The sequence below is a fragment of the Myotis myotis genome, unplaced genomic scaffold, assembly GCF_014108235.1.
Source record: "Myotis myotis isolate mMyoMyo1 unplaced genomic scaffold, mMyoMyo1.p scaffold_m19_p_1, whole genome shotgun sequence".
Lineage (NCBI taxonomy): Eukaryota > Metazoa > Chordata > Mammalia > Chiroptera > Vespertilionidae > Myotis > Myotis myotis.
In genome coordinates, this window is record NW_023416313.1 from 188,394,532 (window position 1) to 188,413,663 (window position 19,132).

At 39.5% G+C, this 19,132-nt stretch overlaps 3 protein-coding genes across 3 annotated transcripts in view; 2 read left to right on the forward strand and 1 right to left on the reverse strand.

Moving 5' to 3' along the window:
- Positions 1–17,781, forward strand: part of SOCS4 (suppressor of cytokine signaling 4) — a 28,723-nt gene extending 10,942 nt beyond the window's left edge. The window contains exon 2 of the mRNA XM_036307783.1: positions 15,267–17,781. Coding sequence (XP_036163676.1) covers positions 15,359–16,684 — 1,326 coding nt within the window. The 5' untranslated portion in view covers positions 15,267–15,358 and the 3' untranslated portion in view covers positions 16,685–17,781. The remainder of the gene's footprint in view (positions 1–15,266) is intronic.
- The window catches only part of MAPK1IP1L (mitogen-activated protein kinase 1 interacting protein 1 like), a 49,974-nt gene that overhangs the window by 10,934 nt on the left and 19,908 nt on the right, over positions 1–19,132 (forward strand). The window lies entirely within an intron of this gene.
- LOC118655696 (ubiquitin-conjugating enzyme E2 L3-like) lies at positions 10,808–11,276 on the reverse strand. Its single transcript, XM_036307826.1, has one exon. It carries the CDS (start codon positions 11,270–11,272, stop codon positions 10,808–10,810), a length of 465 nt encoding a protein of 154 aa, XP_036163719.1. The 5' UTR covers positions 11,273–11,276.

Below are 19,132 nucleotides of genomic sequence, written 5' to 3' on the forward strand. Positions count from 1 at the left end.
AATAGAAAATGACTTGATGGAGGTGAGTGTTTCCAAACCAGAACCAGATGATGAGGAAGAAGATGTAGAAGAAACAGCACCAGAAAACAAAATGACATTAGACAGTCTGGAAGAAGGGTTTTGATTATTCAAAGTGGCTTTTGACTTCTTTTTATGACATGGACCCTTCTATTATACAGACACTGAAACTAAAGCAAATGGTGGAAGAAGGTTTGGTCCCTTATAGAAATATTTTTAGAGAAATGAAAAAGTAGAAATATCTGACAGAAATTACAATGTATTTTCATAAACTTACACTCAATGTGCCTGCCTCTCTTGTCTCCCCTTCCACTTCCTCCATTTCTGCCTCAGCCACCCCTGAGACAGCAAGACCAACCCCTCCTCTTCTTCCTCCTACTCAACCTAAAGACAAGGATGAAGATCTTTAAGATGTTCCACTTCCACTTAATAATTAATAATCATCATGTTGTACAGTTAATAAACTTATCTGTTGTGTGTGCATGTGAAACTCTACTGTGTGGCTAGAATTGTTTGAGGGGTTTTTTATGCATCATCATTGCCTAAATATTCATTGTGTAGAACATCATGTGCAAAACTTGTATTGTGAAGGGGGTAGCCTGTCCTTACATAGACATAGGTGAATGATATTTAACATGAAATTAATAATATGTTAGTTTTCTAACTGCTTTATAACTTGCCTTCCAATAATTACATTACTGTACAGCATGCCTCTCTTAAAATTGGAGAAACTGTTTATCAGCCTATCATCACAAGTAAGTGGTTTTAAAATATGCATAACAATGTTTCCAATACTGTATTATAAATATGACTGTAATGTTATATGCCATAAAAATTTTATAACAGTTCATTCATTAGTGTATAGGCTAGGGTACCATGAAGTAATGGTATCAATTAACACAAGACTACCATAAAGCGATCATATTGCTGCTTCTTCATTGTCAGTGCATGAATCATTATATCTGTAAATAAATATGAATTTCTTTTAACATCTTTTCATTTTTTTATGTCTGGTATTAGTAATACTTATATAATATCTATGGTTTTTTTGTATTATATAAGATCATATTGACGTCGGTACTGACAGACAATTCATTTTGTAAGTGGCTGACATAAACTTAACAGTATCCATAAATACAGCACTGTATTATAAATGTATTTTCTCTTCCTTATGACTTTTTAAAAAAATTTTACTTACTGCTTTGAGAGAGAGAGCAAGAGAGAGAGAGAGAGAGAGAGAAACATTGATTTGTTGTCCTACTTACTGATGCATCCATTGGTTCCTTCTTTTTTGTTTGTTTGTTTTTCCTCACCCAAGGATATTTTTCCATTGATTTTTAGGGAGAGGGAAAGACAGAGAGAAACATCAATGTGAGAGAAACACATCAACCAGTTGCCTCCTGCACAAGCCCCAATCAGGGCCCAGGGCAGGGAGGAGCCTGCAACCAAGGTATGTGCCCTTAACTGGAATCAAACCTAGGACCATTGGTCCACAGGTCAACACTCTATCCACTGAGTCAAACTGGCTAGGGCAGTTGCTTCTTATATGTGCCCTGACCCAAGATCGAATCTGCAACCTTGGCATATTGGGATGACTTTCTAACCAACTGAGATACCTGGCCAGAGTTCTTTATGACTTTCTTAATAACATTTTCCTTCCTCTAGCCTACTTTATTTTTATTACAAGAATATAGTATACTAGAGGCCCGGTGCACGAAAATCGTGCACTTGTGGGGAGGGGGTTCCCCAGCCTGGCCTGTGTCCTCTCACAGTGTGGAACCTCCACAATCGATCTCCCCAAAGAGGTAGGCCCCGCCCCCAGAGTCGCCGCGCGGAGCCGCCGGCACCCGCCTCCGGCGTCACCACACGGAGCCTTGGGACCCCTGGCATCGTCTCCCTGCCTCGCACACAGCATCAGGTCCCCACCCACCCACGTGCGCCCTCTGCACACACAGCCTCCTGGTGATGGATTGTTAAGGCGTAAGGGCATGATGACACATAAGCTTTTATTAGTATAGATAATACATATATGGTATACTAATACATAACACCATAACATACTACTGGGGTTCTTGTTCCGGCATTAAGAAGGGTTCAGCAATCTGGAGAAAGGCTGTGTGTGTAACCATAAAGAGTCCAGAGACGAAGCATAATTTTGAAAGGCATTTGGTGGTCAGAGGAGCTTAGCTAAAAGGAACTAAGATCTCCTCATCTCAGGACCCCATGCTTTTTATTAACACAAATTGTCCTGAGGCGAGGTAGAGATATACACTTCAAAGGGTAGGGTTTCATATACAGAGTCCATTGTCAGATTGGGGGAATTAGCCTACCGCTGTTCCGGTGTTTGGCCAGTTGGAGGCAATAACATGTAGATTAAGATGCCCTGAGCTGTCTGGCAGCAAACAATCATCCCTTTTCAGGTTTGGAGAAATGCCTTTAGCCATTCCCAACAGGTGACAACATACGTGACTCAGCCCTTGTTGAGTCCACAAGTTCCATCAACCTTTTGATGAAACTCTTGAAGTTATGACATGCTAGAATTGGCTTCCGGCACATCCTATCTAATAATAAACAAACATGGTAATTAACCGTACCTCCAACACGCTTCCCATTGGCTAATCAGGGTGATATGCAAATTAACTGCCAACCAAGATGGCGGCCGGCAGCCAGGCAGCTGAAGTGAACAGGAGGCTTGCTTGCTCCAGTGATGGAGGAAGCCAATGTTCCCCGCCTGCCACTGCCGGCCTCTGGGTTGTACTCTAAGCAACTATGTTGCAATTATAGAAGTTAAACAAACCCCAGAAACCTGCTTTCAGCCAGCTGGGCCTCAGAGCTGGAGCTGTAACAGTGTTTCAATTATAGAACCCAAACAAACCCAGATACCTGCTTTCAGCAGCCCAGGTCTCAGAGCTGGAGCCAAGCCTCAGAGCTAAAGCTGACTCTCAGTTCCAGTGACAGCCATAGAAGGTAAATAAATCCCAGAATTAAAAAAAAAAGAAAAAAAGGAGAGGTTGGGAGCTTCAGTCACCCGCCAGCCTGAAAACGGCCCTCAGCCCCTCACCCAGACTGGCCAGGCACCCCAGTGGGGACCCCCACCCTGAACGGGGTGTGACCAGCTGCAAACAGCCATCATCCCCTCATCCAGGCTGGCGAGGCACCCAAGCGAACCCCCACCCTGATACGGGACACCTTTCAGGGCAAACAAGCCGGCCCCCACCCGTGCACCAGGCCTCTATCCTATATAATAAAAGGGTAATATGCATATTGACCCTAAGAGCAGAACGACTTGGAATGACTGGTCACTATGACACACACTGACCACCACGGGGCAGACGCTCAATGCAGGAGCTGCCTTCTAGTGGTCAGGGCGCTCTCACATGGGAGGAGCTCTGCTCAGCCACAAGCCCAGCTGATGGCTGCCAGTACAGCAGTGGTGGTGGGAGCCTCTCCTGCCTCCTCAGCAGTGCTAAGGATGTCTGACTGCAGCTTAGGTCTGCTCCCTGCTGGCAAGTGGACATCCCCCGAGGGCTGCCGGGCTGCCAGAGGGATGTCTGATTGCCGTCTTAGGCCCAATCTCCTGGGGAGCAGGCCTAAGCCAGCAAGTGGTCACCCCTGATGGGTGCCAGACTGCGAGAGGGCACAGGCCGGGCTGAGGGACCCCCTACCCCCAAGTGCACAAATTTTTGTGCACCGGGCCTCTAGTATATTATATATTATACTAGAGGCTCAGTGCACGAAATTCGTGTATGGGTGAGGTCCCTAGGCCTGGCCAGTGATCAGGGCCAATCAGGTTCCCCAACTCCCCACTTCTCCACCTCCTCCTTCCCTTGCTGCCCGCATCTGCTACCACCCACCCCCAGTTCCCTGTCCCAGCCTGGGGCCCAGCCCTGATCGGGCAATCAGGACCTGCCGGCCTTGGGGAGGGATGGGATGAGGGACCTGGGAGGTTGGCTGCTGGCTCCAAGGAGGGAGCCAGCCCTTGTTCCCCCTGGGGAAAGGGGCCATGTCCACTGCCACCCACCCCAGTTCCCAGTCCCAGTCCAGGGGCCCAGACCCAATCAGGCAAATCAGGGCCTGCTGGCTGGGGGTAGGGATCAGGAGATTGGCTGGCAGGTCCTATCAGCGATCGGGGCCTGCGGGCTGGGGGCAGCTCCTGCATTGAGTATCTGCCCCCTGGTGGTCAGTGTGCGTCATAGCAACCAGTCATTCCAGTCATTTGTTGTAACAGTCACTTAGGCTTTTATATATAGAGACTAGAGGCCCAGTACACAAAATTCATGCATGGGATGGGGTTGTCCCTCAGCCTGGCCTGCACCCTCTCCAATTTGGGACCCCTTGGGGGATGTCCAACTGCCGGTTTAGGCCCAATCCCTCAGGAATTGAGCCTAAACCAGCAGTCAGACATCCCTCTCACAGCCCAGGACTGCCAGCTCCTAACCACTCACCTGCCTGCCTGATTGCCCCTAACCTCTTTTGCCTGCCATCTTGATCATCCCCTAACCACTCCCCTGCCAGCCTGATCCCCCTAACTGCCCTCCCCTGCCGGCTTGATTGCTCCCAACTGCCCTCCCCTGCAGGCCTGGTCACCGTCAACTGCCCTCCCCTGCCGGACTGGTCGCCCCTACTGCCCTCCTTTGCAGACCTGCGCCCCCCCCCCCCCCCAACAGCCTTCCCCTGCTGGCCTGGTTCCCCCAACGGCCCTCCCCTGCCGGCCATCTTGTGATGACATTGTGGCGGCCATCTTGTGACAATGTTGTGTGACACCACCTAGGCTTTTATTATATAGAATAGTACATATAATATACAAAATGTGTTAATTGACTGTTTATGTTATCTATAAGGCTGCTGGTCAACAGTAGGTTATTAGGAGTTAAGTTCTTGGGGAACCAAAAGTTACACACAAATTTTTAGCTCTGTGGGGGTCAATTCCCCTAATCCCCACATTGTTCAAGGGTAAACTATACTTTAAAATAATACTGGAAAATGAACCTATATTGTTTTTGTAATCAGAAAATAATTTTTAGTTAAGACATTTTTCTCACATGAACAAACCCATTCCCATTTTTCATAGTTTTTCGCTATCATTCCAAGAAATTCATTTTTTTTCCTACTATCCAGTATATTCTATTTGTGGAACCTAAATGTTTCCATAGAATCCAACATAAATATCTATATAAATATATAAAAGCCTAATATGCAAATCAATCAAACGTCAGAACAATGGGTTGTTATGACATGCACTGACCACCAGGGAACAGACGATCAACGAAGGAGCTGCCCCCTGGTGGTCAGAGCGCTCTCACAGGGGGAGTGCCACTCCATTGGAAGCCACGCTCATGGCTAGCAAGCACAGTGGCAGTGGCGGGGGCCTCTCCCACCTCCACGGCAGTGCTAAGGGTGTCCAACTGATGGCTCAGTCGGACATCCTCCAAGGACTCCCAGACTGCAAGGGTGCAGGCCAGGCTGAGGGACTCCCCACCCCACCCCCAGTACATGAATTTCATGCACCGGGCCTCTAGTCAGACTATAATCAATTATCAACAACTAGAGGCCCGGTGCACAAAAAATTTGTGCACTCGAGGGGGTCCCTCAGCCCAGCCTATGCCCTCTCACAGTCTCGGACCCCTTGGGGGATGTCCACCTGCTGGCTTAGGCCCGTTCCCAGGGGGGGATCGGGCCTAAGCTGGCAGTCAGATATCCCTCTGGCAGCCAGGGAGCCCTCAGGGGATGTCCACTTGCCAGCAAGGAGCAGGCCTAAGCTGCAGTCTAACATCCTTAGCGCTGCTGAGGAGGCAGGAGAGGCTCCCACCACCACTGCTGTGCTGGCAGCCATCAGCCGGGCTTGTGGCTGAGCAGAGCTCCCCCTGTGGGAGCGCACTGACCACCAGGGGGCAGCTCCTGCATTGAGCGTCTGCCCCGTGGTGGTCAGTGTGTGTCAGTGACCAGTCATTCCCAGTCGTTCTGCTCTTAGGGTCAATTTGCATATTACCCTTTTATTATATAGGATTGTGACCCACAGAATCTAATTCAAATATCACAGACTGACCAGACGCTTTCAAGGAGGTTTGAGGCACATAATGGCAGGTAAACTTTGCAATCATAGATTTGGTAAGAAAGTTCCCAGACTGCATTACTATTAGAATCAGAATTTATTCATTAATTCTTTATGTAATATAGTATTCTTTATAGGATCGAATTTATTTTAACTTAGTATTAACATGAATTTTGGTCTTAGATGTACATTATCGTTGTAGATCTATTAGTTCAATAAGTAACTAATATATATGATAATAATCCCTTACCCAACATCATAGAGAATATAAGTGAATTTTCTAAATAAAGTTTAACCTTTAATTATGGGACTTTTAATAGTTTCTATGGAAATCTTAAATTTAAATCACCTTCCAGGCCTCAATATAACTAATTAGATGTTATTTAAATCTTTTATTAGAGTACAGTGGTCATGTCGGGTATTCATTTTATTATCACTGTCATTGCAGTTGGTGCTAGAACCACAGATCAAATGGCTACTAAATCTGGGAACTTGCTTTTTCAAAAAAGGCTTTTCTGTAAACTTGCTCTTTAGACATTTGCCTCTGGCTCATTAAGAAATAATGTCTTTAAAAGATGTCACTGTGTACTCTGCAGAGAAATGTCACTTAGCTGCCTTCATAAAGAATTAATTACTAAATCAGGAGCCAAAGCAATTTTCTCCCAAGTGATTCTTTTTAGAGAGAGTGGAAGGGTGAGAGAGAGAGAGAGAGAGAGAGAGAGAGAGAGAGAGAGAGAGAGAGAGAGAGAAATATTGATGTGAGAGAGACACATCGATTGGTTGCCTTCTGCACACCCTGACCAGAGCTAGGGATCAAGCCTGCAACCAAGATATGTGCCCTTGACCAGAATCAAACCCAGGACCCACAGGCCAATGCTCTATCCACTGAGCCAAACCAAAAGAAAGAAAGAAAAAAAGCTTTTTGCAGATACCAACAAAGATCTTTGATTTATCTGCACCTTTCAAAGTATTTTTTATTTCTGTACTATAAAAAATGGTAGTAAAGCCATCTTTTTATCATTTTGTATATATACTTCACACAAAGGTTTTTCTAAAATGATCTCTGTAGCATACGTTTTTTAAAACAGTTACTGTCTCAGTCATTGTTAAAATGTTTCCTGTACCATAAAGTGATCAGTTTTGTTTTGTTCTGCCTTTTTTTCTTTTTTCTTTTTTGAAAAGCATTTGTGAGCACTTAATGAATTTCCTTCAATGTGGCTTCAAGCTACTAGGACACACTTCCCCACCACCTCACCCCCAACACCTTTAATCTTTTCCTCAGCTCTTCTGCTGAAGAATTTGGCCTTCAGGATAACAGGCTGCTTTGGGAACTTTCTCTTCCCCAGAACTTGTAGTGGTCTGATCTCACCACATCGATAATAGGAGCAGCTACAGTCTTGTTTTGCCAGCATTTACCTGTGCCTGTTCACTGACCAAGCTCCACAGTTTATCACGGTTGACAGTTGGGCAGAAGCTCTGGTTCCTCTTTAAGTGGTAATGCTGCATACCAACTTTCCCAAAGTAACCTGGGTGATACTTGTCAAAGTTTATCCACCAGCATTACCTCAGCCTCTCAGGTGCTTCTAATACAGCCATGTGGCTCAGGTGGCCAGGAAGTTTTTGGGTCTTCCTCAGTCACTAGAGGGAGTCCTCTTCAAAGTCTTGTGCTAGCCTTTCTTTCTTAATAGATCTGCTAAGTAGCTTCTAAAAGCTACCTGTTATCCCAGTAAAATTCATCAAATTTAGAACTTGTCATTTTGTAAAAGAAAATTGTATAACTCGTCTTAAAAATTCAAAACTTATGTAAATATTTTGCCCTGAGATAATTAGCAAACCTTGTGTGTTATAAAATTTCCATGATCATGTTTATTTACAAAGTATTATAAAAATTATCTTATTTAAGATTATATATTCCACAAATCTATTCAGCAACATGCAAGCAGTTGTGGTACACTGAAAACTGAATAAAGAAATGGGGAGGGCGAAATCAAGTCCTCAGCTTTTTGGAACTCCAACTCTTACCTCAGAAACAGCACACCATCTGACAATGAGTTATTGGAACATTGTAAATCATATATCCAATATTTATAAATTTTAATTTTTCTAACTTTTAGAGAAATATAAATGGAAAACAAACGTTATTCATATTTTGAAAACTACAACATTAAGTGATATTTTGGCCCATATATTGATATGCTATGTCTTGTCAAATCACTTTTTGCCATAACAATTTTAAAAGGTAGGACTTCTGAAGCATGAACTCAGTTTTCTAGCAAAATAATAGCCCTGTAAAATTTATATAAGGCTATAATTCTTAGATGCAAAAAGATAAAAGATTTTCTGTGCATTAACTCTTTAAGTACAGGTAAATGTGTGGAAAATTTAAGGTAATGTTATTTTTCACTTTATTTTATGGACACCTGCAGCACTAGCACATGTAAGAATGGGTAACCTGAAATCCAGAGATGATTGATTGATTGGTACCTACTATATACAAGTTGGTAAGCCTTGCCAAAGTAAACCTGTAATGTTAGCATGTAAATATGTATAGTTATCTGGGAGAAAATGTCAGATTGCTTTGTACCTTTATGGCCTATTGAGTTTCAATATTTGGTATATTGATTGTTTTTTACTTTGAAGAATTAGTTATCCTTCCAAAAATTATATTTGATCATAAACTATGGTTTGCATTGGGCTAGAGACAGATATTCTGTTATTTCTTCATTATCAGTCTAAAACTGGTTTAGATGCTTTAAATATGGTAACATTTATTGAATACATAACACATTTAGAATCTGAGGTGAGTACTTTATATACATCATTTCATTTAATCCCCAGCAGCCCAGTGAAGTAAATAGTATCAGTACTTCTTCTTTACAAAGAAACTAAGGTGTCAGGGTCATATGGCTAATATAAAATAAACTGGACTCAAACCATATTTTTAATACCTGCTGTTACTGTGTTGTAGAACTGCATCCTTATCATATACATGGATAGAGATACTGAAAATGTTAAAAATTGTTACTGAATGGTAGGATTATGGATAGTTTCTACATTTTTCTTTACAATTTTGTCTACCTTGGGTTTTTCACAGTGAGTATCAATTACTTTAAATTTATTTCATCAAAATGACATATGCACCTAGCTTAAAAATTAAATTAAGCTAAAAAGCTTAGATAAGGTTAGGAACACTGCACTTCTCTCCTGCCCATCCCAAAGGCATCTACTTTCAAATTATTTAACTGTTTTTCTGATTATTACCTTTGTGTTTCTAAATATGTTTATACTTTGCTTTTTTTTTTATTTTATTGATTTTTTTACAGAGAGGAAGGGAGAGGGATAGAGAGTTAGAAACATCGATGAGAGGGGAACATCGATCACCTGCCTCCTGCACACTCCCCACTGGGGATGTGCCTGCAACCAAGGTACATGTCCTTGGCCAGAATCAAACCTGGGACCCTTGAGTCCGCAGGCCAACGCTCTATCCGCTGAGCCAAACCGATCAGGGCTATACTTTGCTTTCTTGATTCATCAATTAGACATTATCTTATGATGAGTTCTTCTTATGATACATGAGGATTTATCTCTATTTTAGTCTCCTCTTACCATTCTTTTATTACAGTTACATCACATTGTTGGTGACTATAAATATCGCTCACTGTTGAGCCATGTTTGATAATGCTATTTTATTTCTTGTATGTTTTAATTTTTCTGTAATCAGTAATTACCCAATTCTTTTTCTATTGCTTTCTTCTCAGTTAAATTTTCCAAGTCAGTTCTACTTTTTCACTTAAGATTTTCCAGCTTGGAGCCTATTGTCCTTGTGTGTATATATGAATGACTTGCTCTCTAGCAGCTCTGAATACCTTCCTCTCTCCTATGTTAAATACCTTATGTCCTGTGTTGCTTTCTTTGTTTTGAATTTACACCGTAATTTTAGAAGAGCACATTATCCAATATGAGGTAAAATTGTTGACACTTTGCACATCTGAAAATGTTTTTATTTTCTCCTCATATTTGATTGTTTGGCTGGTTATCTCTTCAAGGTTGGAAACTAATCTCTAGCTTCCGGGGTACTGAAACCAAAGGCCATTTTATTTAGTCCTTTGACTATGACTTTTCTCCCTCATGAAGACTTTACTGGGGCAGGAGGCTACTTTTATTTAGTTATTTACTTATTATTTTATTTTATTGTGTTAAAAACACTTAGCATGAGGTTTATCCTCTTTAACAAATTTTTAAGTATACAGTACAGTATTGTTACCTATAAGGTAGAAAGACTTTAGTATCTCCTTATTTTAAGGATTCTAACATTTTAGAATAATGTAACTTTACATGTATCCCCCCCCTCCCCCCCAGCATTACTGGGTGCTCAGTGGGCTCTTTCATTATAGAGGCTTATGTTCTTCTAATACATTTTCTTTGATAATTTTCCCCATACGTTTTGTTATTTTCTATGAAAAGTCTGTATTGATCCTCTAATTTTTTTTTTAGATTAAAACAGTGATTTTTAAACAAAGAAAGCAGAACTAGAACATCTTAAATAAATTTTAATCCTTTCTTTACAGGTTACCTAGACCACTTTGGATTGAGAAAACTGTAGGAAGTTAGTAACTGCCACAAGCGAACGCCAGGTGGGGGCCCGTGTCCATTTCCCACAGAGTCCTGCTGGGCGGAGTGTCTGAATGCGCTGCTCAGGGCCTCTGCTCACACTCCCGGAATCAGTCGCGGCAGATTTTAGTCCACAGGTCGCTTTTCTCCATATTTCTTTGTAAACTCTTCGGCATTCTTACAGAATTTTTTACGGTCCTTAGAGTATTCTTCAGCTAGGTCAGCCCGAAGCGGGTGTTCGGTCTGGGGGTCGTTCACCAGTGCAATGAGGGACTGGATTACTTGGTCGGTTTTGGTTGCTGGCTTCCAGTTTTCAGCACTAATTACTGGCAGGCAGACCTGCCCCTTTTCATCGATGTTGGGGTGATAGATCTTTGTTTTAAATGTGATCGTCGGTGGTTTGAATGGGTACTCCGCTGGAAAGCTGATTTCGATTCTGAAGGCCCCCTTATCATATGGAGGGTTGTCAGGAACAATAAGCCCTTGCCAAGTCAGTAAATTAGCTTCGTCAACCTGGATGTTACGGAAGTTTTTCATTCCACATTTGCGGATTTCTTCAAGCTCCTTCATCAGCCTCCTGCTGGCTGCCATCTTGGGTCTGATGCTGTTGCTTTCCCAGGGTGCACTGCGGGCGGCTGAGGCCCCTGCTCTTTCTGATCTAATTTTAGCTTTCTTGTCTTAACCACTATTTTCTGATTTTCTGATATTTTCTCAACTCATCCTCTAACTTTCCTATTGAGTATTTTATTTCTGCATTCGTGATTTTAATTTGCAAGCCCTTATTCTCTGATTGTCCTGCACCTTCTCTTAGTCATTCTTAGGTGTAATATCTTCTCTTAATTTGTAAGAATCCAACTTTATTTTCTGTTCCTTTTATGGTTACTGTCTTCTCCAAGTTCCTTATGCTTTAGTCTCCGTTGTTTATGTTACAGGCTTTCTTCAAAACTGATAACCTGTGAACATTCATGTTCTAGAGTGAATGAAGCACAACAATGCCTGAAAAGCTGTGTGTGAGTCGGCGGGGCTTGTGGACTGGGGAGGTCCACTGCAGGTTTGGCTGGACTTCCAGCTTTTTATTAGAGTATTCCCAGATAGCAGCACTATAGATCTTTTCGCTTTGGCCATTCTGTTTCTTTCTGCTAAGGGAACGGGGAACTTTCATTCTGATTTTAGTCCGAAGCCTCCCCTCTGTCCTTGCTATGTCTGATATCCAAAGTCCCACACCTCTCTGGTTCAGTTTCTCCAAATAATGTCTCATCTACTCTAAGTGGCGGAGTAAGAACCATAGAGATTTAATTGCTGTCATGCAAATTTTCAACCTAGTTCCCCATTTTCCACCCTGTTCTCTATGCACACGTTCTGTAGCAGATATCTTCCAATTTCATTGAAGATGAGATTTGTGTTTTTATTTCTCATTTATAATGGGGGGGGGGGCAGCTACTTTCATTTCAAGGGGAAATCAAGTTACACTACTCATTAAGAAATGTAGCCCTGGCCGGTTTGGCTCAGTGGATAGAGCGTTGGCCTGCGAACTCAAGGGTCCCAGGTTCGATTCCAGTCAAGGGCATGTACCTTGGTTGCGGGTACATCCCCAGTGGGGAGTGTGCAGGAGGCGGCTGATCGATGTTTCTCTCTCATCGATGTTTCTAACTCTCTATCCCTCTCCCTCCCTCTCTGTAAAAAAATCAATAAAATATATTTTTTTTAAAAAATAAATATAGTAATGGAAAGCAGCAGTTATAACTAAAGGAAGCATTATAATCAGTAAAAGATTTTATAGAAAACTTGGTTGTGTTTGAAGGCAGAGAAAAATTGAAGTAGGTAAAGGTGGGAAATGTTATCACGAATAGAGGTTAGCCCTGGCTGGTGTGACTCAGTTGGTTGGAGGGTGGTCCCATACACCAAAAAGTGGCAAGTCCTATTCCTGATGGAGCCCATGTGGGAGGCAACTGACTAATGTTTCCCCGCCTCTCTCCCTTCCTCTAAAATAAAAATAAAATAAAGAATAGAGGTTAGAAAGCTTAGCTGTGATGTAGAACTGACACAATTTTGAGGTAGCAAGGGGGCAAGATAGAACTCACACCCAATGGAATAGAGATGGTCATCTACTTAATAAACTGCTATTTTAGTACTTTTTTAGTAAGTAAAAAAAAAAAAAGAAAAGCATTTCAAACCTTAAATGATAAGTTTTCCACATTCTTGTGCTGAGTTAAAAATTTGAAATTATGTAATATTAATAAAAAAATCTGTATGGCACTCTTTTTATTATTTTTTATCTTAAAAAATATATTAAAGTGTAAGCTCTTAGGCAGTAACAGAAGTGTCTCTTCTAATCAGTGGCTTCATTTTCTTCAGTTTTCTTTGTTGCTTCTGCGTGTTTATTTTTGTTTAGTGGAATTTAGTCTGTGAACAGCCAAAGCATACTGTTGAGTGTAATTTTGGTGATTGTGATGTAAGTGATGATGTTTCTTTCAAAATTAGATTTTAAATATTTTCCCCTATGGACTTTAAATGATTATATATCCATGAGTTTACTAAATCAAAACAGTAAGTATAATACTAGATGCTATTCAGTGTTTAGAAATGCAGTACTTTATATACCAAATCTGTGTCATCAGTTCACACTTTAAGCGTGTGACAATCATTTGCCACTGCAGATGCTTGGTTCAAACCCTACTGCTTTAAAAGGATTCAAGTGGCTCTAAACATTTACTTAACTGCTGGGATTATTGATGTTCCTCTGACATAATCAGAAACTTAATCATAATTAGAATGTTGAATGTGATTTTCTTAGTCACAAAATTCAACTCTAATTTCAAAACATTTGAAATTATAGAACCCTTCCCTCCAATTCTGGACTTAAATCTTATTCCACCTAAGAATAACTAAGTAAATTTCATCTATGGCCAATCATTAGCATTAGTCTTAATAAAATTCAATATTTTACATTGTAAATTTTAGTATATCTAGCCAATTTCATAGTAAAGGCATTGCCCCATAGAAATTTATCTGCTTGTTTGTCAAAATTATCAAGAAGAATACAAGTGTGTGTGTGTGTGTGTGTGTGTGTGTGTGTGTGAAATACCAAATTTTTGTCCAATTCTGTATTTTCCAAAAACTACCTAGATTGATAGTGAAGTTGACCAATTATTGAAATCAGCTGACCAAACTGCATTGAGATTATCAGAGTTTTGTCAGTTGTGAAAGTCTTTACTTGAACATTAAACATGAATCATCTACTAGTAAATGGGTGTATGGTACATTGCCCATTTCCATAGGTACCTTGATTTGATGTGTTTTTTTCATTAGGTGGTTTATAGTACTTCATGGTTTTTAATACATTATCGTCAATCCATTTATACTGTGTGCCAGCTTCTGTAGTGATATCCGAGAAAAAAATGACATAGAATATAGAGTCCCTGGCTTCAAGCAGATTACAGCCTTGTCAAGGTGAATAGTGATTAACTTCATTTTGCCTCAAGTTGGCCTGATACCTCCTCCCTGAAAGCTTGTGGCACCAAAATGTGGATAGACACTGAAATTCAACTGATGCCAAATACCACCACTCCAACTCCAAAGAAATTCATCTTTGGCCAAGACTGTGGTTAGGAGCTTGCCTGAGCTAGAAGATTTCTTCAGCACATATTTAATCCTTTTCCATCAGAAGGATAGATTAAGAAGCTCTGTAGAAGGACATATGCATGTCCTTCTTTGAAAAGGAAAATAACTATCTTACTCTAAGAAGATACTTAGACTCCTCTGACTTAAATAGGTGTTTCTTAAAACCAGGGCCTCTGAATCCCAAGGAAACTGGGAAGTCATAATAGGTGTCAGACTTCCTCCTTCTCTTCCTCTCTCCCTCCCTTAGTTTCTTCCTTTTTTTCTTTTCTACTTTTTCTTTTCTTCCCTCCCTCTTTTTCTTCCTAACTCCCTTCCTTTTTTTTTTTTTCTTTTGGTTTTTTTGTTTTTGTTTTTGTTTTTTTAGCATTTCAAAACTTCAGTGGATATTCTACATTTCCCATGAGAAAAATAGCTAAAAAAATATTTTGGGGGGTGCTGGAATTTGATAACACTGGTATCTCAGAGTGATCTGAAACATGATGGCTATTATTTGTGTCTTTTGCAAATAAAAATTGGAAACTCCCCCAAAAACAACAACAACAAACAACTGCATTGGGAATGCTATGTGGCATTTGTACTGTTCAGTGGTGATTATTTCGTAAGTTCTTTGTAACTTAAAACTTCATATTTTCAATAAATAGGAATAAAAACAAGGGGAGTGAAGTGAAGAAACTATATAGGGTAGTGGACTTCAAACACCAGCTCACAGATTTCTCAGTGTCTCTTACAACCTATTCACTGGTCTGCTGTGAAATAAAAACTATAAGGGAAAAAGAGATTGTCATAAGATGTACCTCAAGACTAGAAATTATTTGCATTTTGAGCATATGTTTTGGCTAACAGGAGGCTTGACATCTTTTTCATGTACTAATTATGCTTTTTCATCTTGGGTCTAATTGGGTCTTAAGATGTAAACTATTTAATGTGAATGACAAATGATTAATGATTTTTTTTCTCCCCTTAGGTACATCCAGAAAGTGCTCAGAAGAAACTTCCTGCCAGAAAAACTAAAAAAGCAGTATTTATAACACTGGAATTTTTGGGTAACTTATTAAAATGGCAGAAAATAGTGAAAGTAATAGTAAAGATGTAGATGTCAGACCCAAAACTAGTCGGAGTAGAAGTGCTGACAGAAAGGATGGTTATGTGTGGAGTGGAAAGAAGTTATCTTGGTCAAAAAAGAGTGAAAGTTTTTCAGATGCTGAAACAGTAAATGTTATAGAGAAAACTGAAGTTCCTTTACAGAGCCAAGAAAGAAAGCACAGCTGTTCATCCATCGAGTTGGATTTAGATCATTCTTGTGGGCATAGATTTTTAGGCCGATCTCTTAAACAGAAACTGCAAGATGCTGTGGGGCAGTGCTTCCCAATAAAGAATTGTAGTAGTCGGCACTCTTCGGGGCTTCCATCTAAAAGAAAAATTCATATCAGTGAACTCATGTTAGATAAGTGTCCTTTCCCACCTCGATCAGATTTAGCCTTTAGGTGGCATTTTATTAAACGACACACTGCTCCTATAAACCCCAAACCAGATGAATTGATAAGCACAGATTTGTCTCAGAGTGAATTGAGAGATGGTCAACTAAAACAAAGAAGAAACATGGAAGAAGAGGTGAACTGTTTCTCACATGCCAATGTTCAGCCCTGTGTTATAACCACCAACAATGCTTCATGTAGAGGTGGTCCTATGGCTGGCTCTTTGATGAACCTGGTTTCAAATAATTGTATAGAAGATAGTGATATGGATTCAGATGATGAAATTATAACACTTTGCACAAGTTCCAGGAAAAGAAACAAACCCAAATGGGAAATGGATGAAGAAATCCTTCAGTCGGGAACAACTCCTAAGTACCACACCCAGATTGATTATGTCCACTGTCTTGTACCAGACCTCCTTCAGATCAATAACAATCCATGTTACTGGGGAGTTATGGATAAGTATGCAGCTGAAGCTCTCCTAGAAGGAAAACCAGAGGGTACCTTTTTACTTCGAGACTCAGCACAGGAAGACTATTTATTCTCTGTTAGTTTCAGACGCTATAGTCGTTCTCTTCATGCTAGGATTGAACAGTGGAATCACAACTTTAGCTTTGATGCACATGATCCTTGTGTCTTCCATTCTCCTGATATTACTGGGCTCCTAGAACATTATAAGGACCCAAGTGCCTGTATGTTCTTTGAACCACTTTTATCCACTCCCTTAATTCGGACTTTCCCCTTCACCCTACAGCATATATGCAGAACAGTTATTTGTAACTGTACAACTTATGATGGCATTGATGCCCTTCCAATTCCTTCTTCTATGAAATTATATCTGAAGGAATATCACTATAAATCAAAAGTTAGAGTACTCAGGATTGATGCACCAAAACAACAATGCTAGGTAGAGGGTAGGAACATGGGAATTTAATACCTTATTTTTCTTAATGCTACTTTGAGTTTTTCTACAAGGGCAGTTAAGAGTCTGAAATAAACCTCTGCCCTAAATTTTGCTTCCAGATCTGTTTATTTTTCTTACAATACACTAATTGTTTAAAGTTACACACTAAGGGTTAATGGGTATTTTTGACCAAGTGGTTTTTGTTTTTATTCTATAGAGTATATACTTAACTTTTTTTCTTTTCTTAATTGTAATTTGCATATGATCCAGGGATATTTGAAAATTGGTAAACATTGTAAACACAGTTAATAATTTGTATTTCATTATTTTCTTTAAAAATAATCCTATGTCCTTTCTTAGATGTAAAATGCTTTGTTAACTTATGCCATTGGCATTCCTATACATAAAATACGGTTTCCCCGTCTCCCTTTCCAGAGTTGTTTTCAAATTCTTCAGTAAAGCTGAGTGTTGTAATTTACAATCTACACTAATGTAATTGACTCGTAATTTACTAATAGGGATGTTAAAGGTAACAACATAGCTTAAAATCCAACTTGATGTGTTTTTACAGTATTTTAAATATTAACTAAAGCAGGATTACTAAATTTGATTCATCTCATCAGTAAGAATCAAATGAGAACATAACATTTTTGGAGATGAATGTATTCTACAATGTGGCATGGTCATTTGTTAATCCTTGAATAGGTCTCTCTTAAAACCTGGAACATAAATATTGTTCCTTTCTCACTGGGAGCTTTAAAAATAATGATAACACTGTTAGTAACTAGTAGTTACTAAAGTTCTAAAAACAATTGTGGGGGTTTTTTTTCTGTATTTACTTATGAACTGTTGCTTCTACTTAGCTCTTTTATAGAAACTCAGCCTGTTACTTGGGGAGATGCTACAGTTTATAAACAGCCATGCATTTTCATTGTTCCCTAAATAAGTTTTCATTATTTTAAATTGAACTTGAATAAAGATTCAAGAAGTGAACATAGAGCTTAGTATTCAGAAAGCTTAATATTGTTTTTAATCTTCAATTTTCAAATAATTATTCCTATCTTCAGAATTAACATGTCTTTATTGTAACTTCAAAAAAAGGAAAACATTTTGAGAGCTACATGGCTTAGGCCATACTGAACAGTACTAGGCAATAGGTGTAATATTTTAAATTTACTTTCCCAAGAACAGGAAAGCATTTTTAGAAACACCATTTTCCCTATGTAAGATAAATGAAGTGATATCCTATCTATCCACTCTTTTTAAAAGAATCAGTGAATAATAAATCTTCTAGACAACTGTTTCTTCTGATGACCTGTTGACATATAGTAATTAATTTCTTGATGCTGGTTTAGCTCTAATAGGAAACTTTCTACCTGGGTTGAAAAAATTTTTACTAAAATTTAGTTATAATAAATGTTTCTTAAATACCATTGCTTTTATGTTGAAGTATCATTTCTATTTCCTGCAGCTCTGCTGCTAATATAAATATAGCATTTTTCAATAATAGTGTTAAAATAAATTTCTAGCAATTACCACAAAATTAAACCAAGAAAATCTGTTCCCATTATCTTCTACCATTCTTTTTTCTCGGTGATCTCAAGATTGTCCTGGTTCCAGTGAAGGGTAGCTATTAGAATAGCACCTCTCTTAGCAGATGAGGCTCAGGATTTCAACACCAATGTCAGGATAAATATCTCTTATAAAGATGCTGTTTTCCTTTTACAAAAGAAAAGTCTCATACTACCTCATCTTTATTGTGGCACTTTTGTAGTTCCCTGAGAAGCTTATCTTATTTACCAATATTACAATTCCTAAATACTCATCTTTGGTGAAAGAAAATTAATAGTATGGTAAGACTCTACCCATGATTATAATTTTTTATCAGAATTTGATAATGAGACTTTCTGTTTCTATGAAACAATTATTTTAAATATTTTTCTTTAAAAATAATTTTTATCAGTACAGAAAAACCTAAGGGATGACAAAAACAAATATTCTGTTAAAAGGTAATTTTATAAAGAAAAATGAAGCATAATTATGTTGTCTTTTATAATGGTAAAAATTGGTGTTTATATAAAATCAAAAATCTAAGTAGCTTTTCATATAGTCAAACTGTGATATATTTTCTTTGGCTTTCTCAATTTCAAGGTATTAATAGCTGTTATACTGCCATATATATAGCCTTGAAGTAGATGATCTAATAAATGAGAGCAGGAAACAGACTCATTTACTCTGAAATGGTTTGTATTTTTCTTTGATATTTGCTACAGTTAAAAGAAACCTGGAAAATCTATACATATAAAAGCCTAAGCAACTGAACGACTGGTTGACTAGTTGCTATGACACGCATTGACCACCAGGGGCAGATGCTCAACACAGGTGCTGCCCCTTGGTGGTCAGTGCGCTCCTACAGCCAACCTCCCGCATTCCCTCCCCACCCCCAGCCAA

Coding starts and splice junctions, on each gene's coding strand:
- LOC118655696 (XM_036307826.1), bottom strand. CDS start 11,272: ATGGCAGCCAGCAGGAGGCTGATGAAGGAGCTTGAAGAAATCCGCAAA.